At 36.8% G+C, this 2,110-nt stretch overlaps 1 protein-coding gene across 1 annotated transcript in view; it reads left to right on the top strand.

Moving 5' to 3' along the window:
- LOC108973733 (neurogenic locus Notch protein) overlaps positions 1–2,110 on the top strand; it is a gene marked incomplete in the record, with an annotated part of 153,922 nt that overhangs the window by 52,307 nt on the left and 99,505 nt on the right. The window contains 1 exon segment of the mRNA XM_018941188.1: positions 1,582–1,657. Within this exon segment, the coding sequence (XP_018796733.1) occupies positions 1,582–1,657 (76 nt within the window).

Genomic DNA, 2,110 nt, shown 5'->3' with positions numbered 1-2,110 from the left:
TACAGAATTTTATTTTTAATTTTTTTTATTATAAAAGTATGTTGAAATTTAATTTTCCTTTCGTTTTTTAACAAAAAATTTAATTTTTTTTTAATATATAGTTTTTACCTTCATTACACAACTACCAGCGAGTATTACATTTCACCGTTATTGCCTCACACTTACTTCACTCCTAACAACAACATTATTCTCAAGCTTTTTTTTTTTTGTCCACCGCGCATGCGCGCATATTCTTAGCCATTTGAGCGCTCCTAACCCGCCTAACGCACACATATACAAACAAATAACCTTTGTATGTGTGTATGCTTCCTGCAAGCAAGCTGAACTTCGTTGGCGACTTCGAACTGCACTCCAACTTCCATAATGAAACGTAATCTTAACGACATTTGCCATGTCACGTCAGTGTTTATTGTTCGGCTGGCGCACCTACTGCGTGCTGCGGCCCCCAACTCCCCAGCTCACCCCAAAGCTTTTACGTACGGTGCTGCACCACTTCCTAGAAGTGCACAGCTGCGCTTAATGCCGCCGATTAGATACCACACGTACTTGCGGCGGTATGTGGCACAGCCGCTCCATACTCATTGCATGTTCGTTTGTGTTATTTAATGGGGACTTTTATTTGCCAATGCTCGCTTGCAACGCGTGTTTATTTCACTTTATGCACAATAAGGGCCACAAGCGCTTTGTGTCTGTTGTTATTTGTTGTTATTTTCCTATATACTTGTATATAAATATTGTCTAATGTTTGCCCACTGCAAGTCATTGTTGCCGGCGCGCCGCCATTGTGGCTTAGCAATTGTGCCACGAAAATTGCAAAATTAATCGACGGCGCCGTTGCCACCGATTCATTTTGACACTGTCGACCGCGTTGCAGTATTTATGAGTTGAAACATGAAAATCTCAAAATCTCCGCAATTGTTGTTACTCTACAAGCAACGTCAAATGTTGAGTTGAATTACTGGCAGTTGTCATTAGAGCTGAGTGTGTGCCACAAATCAGCGCGAAAATGAATTGGACTATACTTGCTTGAAGGGGCTTGTGGCAGGGATGCTTTTTGTCAGCTCGGTTTGGTTTAATCGGTTTTTGTATGTGTTTCTAGGTTTTGGTGGATTATTTGTTATACTTTAATATAATTTATTCTAAAATAATCATATATTATAAATGAATATTTCATTGAAAATTAATATTGGAGCTTTCGTACGTAAATAAGAAGTTTTGCAAGCAAAGATTCAAATTAATTTGGGGATTTTGCAAGCAAGTTAGGGCTTTTACAAAATTTATTTAAAGCTTTTATGCGCAAGTTAAAGCTTTTGTACGCAAGTTAAAACTTCCATTTAAAGTTTTAAAGCTTGCGCCAGCAAGTTGAAGCTTTCACTTAAGGGTTAAAAGCTTTCACGCGAAAGTTAAAGATTTGAAAAACCCATGCTGAAGCTTTCACTTAAATTGTAAAAGCTTTCGTGCGCACATTGACGCTTTCACTAGCACCTTTAATGCTTCAAAGAAAACAACAAATTAAATTCTTACATACTAAATTCTATATGAAATTCCTAACTAAATTTGTTCTCCTCTTCTTCTTTGCAGGCTCTTCGTGCTTATCTGTGGGTTGTAAAAATGGCGGCACGTGCATTACACAGAGCAACGGACACTCCTTTTGCAAGTAAGTTCAAGTGYTATTTATTATTATTACTTCGAACGCATTGTATGTTATTTATTCTTTATTTATCTGTGAATTTTATGCGCCATTAAAATATTGAAAAGCCCCAAACAATGCGCGCAATTAAAACATTATCAACAGAATGGCGTACATTGCAGTGGATTCACATATGTATACTTTTATTATTTGGGCATTTACGCATGCGCGACATATTTGGCATTTTAATTAAGCCGACTTAAGTACAGGGGTCCCAGTGATAGCAGTCTGAACAAAACTTTGTAAAGCAGGTTATGATAATTTTTGGTTTGTATTGACAGGTTAATCAAATAGCAGCGAAGGAGTAGAGGAAGAAGTGGAAGAAAGGGAAAAATGTGTGTAATGTTGTTTGGGTGTGTTTATAGGTAAAGAAGTTAGTATTTGATGGAAAAAAAGATAAATAAATAATTTAAAAAATAA

This window comes from Bactrocera latifrons, unplaced genomic scaffold (genome assembly GCF_001853355.1).
Source record: "Bactrocera latifrons isolate USDA-ARS-PBARC rearing strain unplaced genomic scaffold, ASM185335v1 scaffold_5, whole genome shotgun sequence".
Classification (NCBI taxonomy): Eukaryota; Metazoa; Arthropoda; class Insecta; order Diptera; family Tephritidae; genus Bactrocera; species Bactrocera latifrons.
This window is presented reverse-complemented; position numbering and strand designations above follow the sequence as displayed.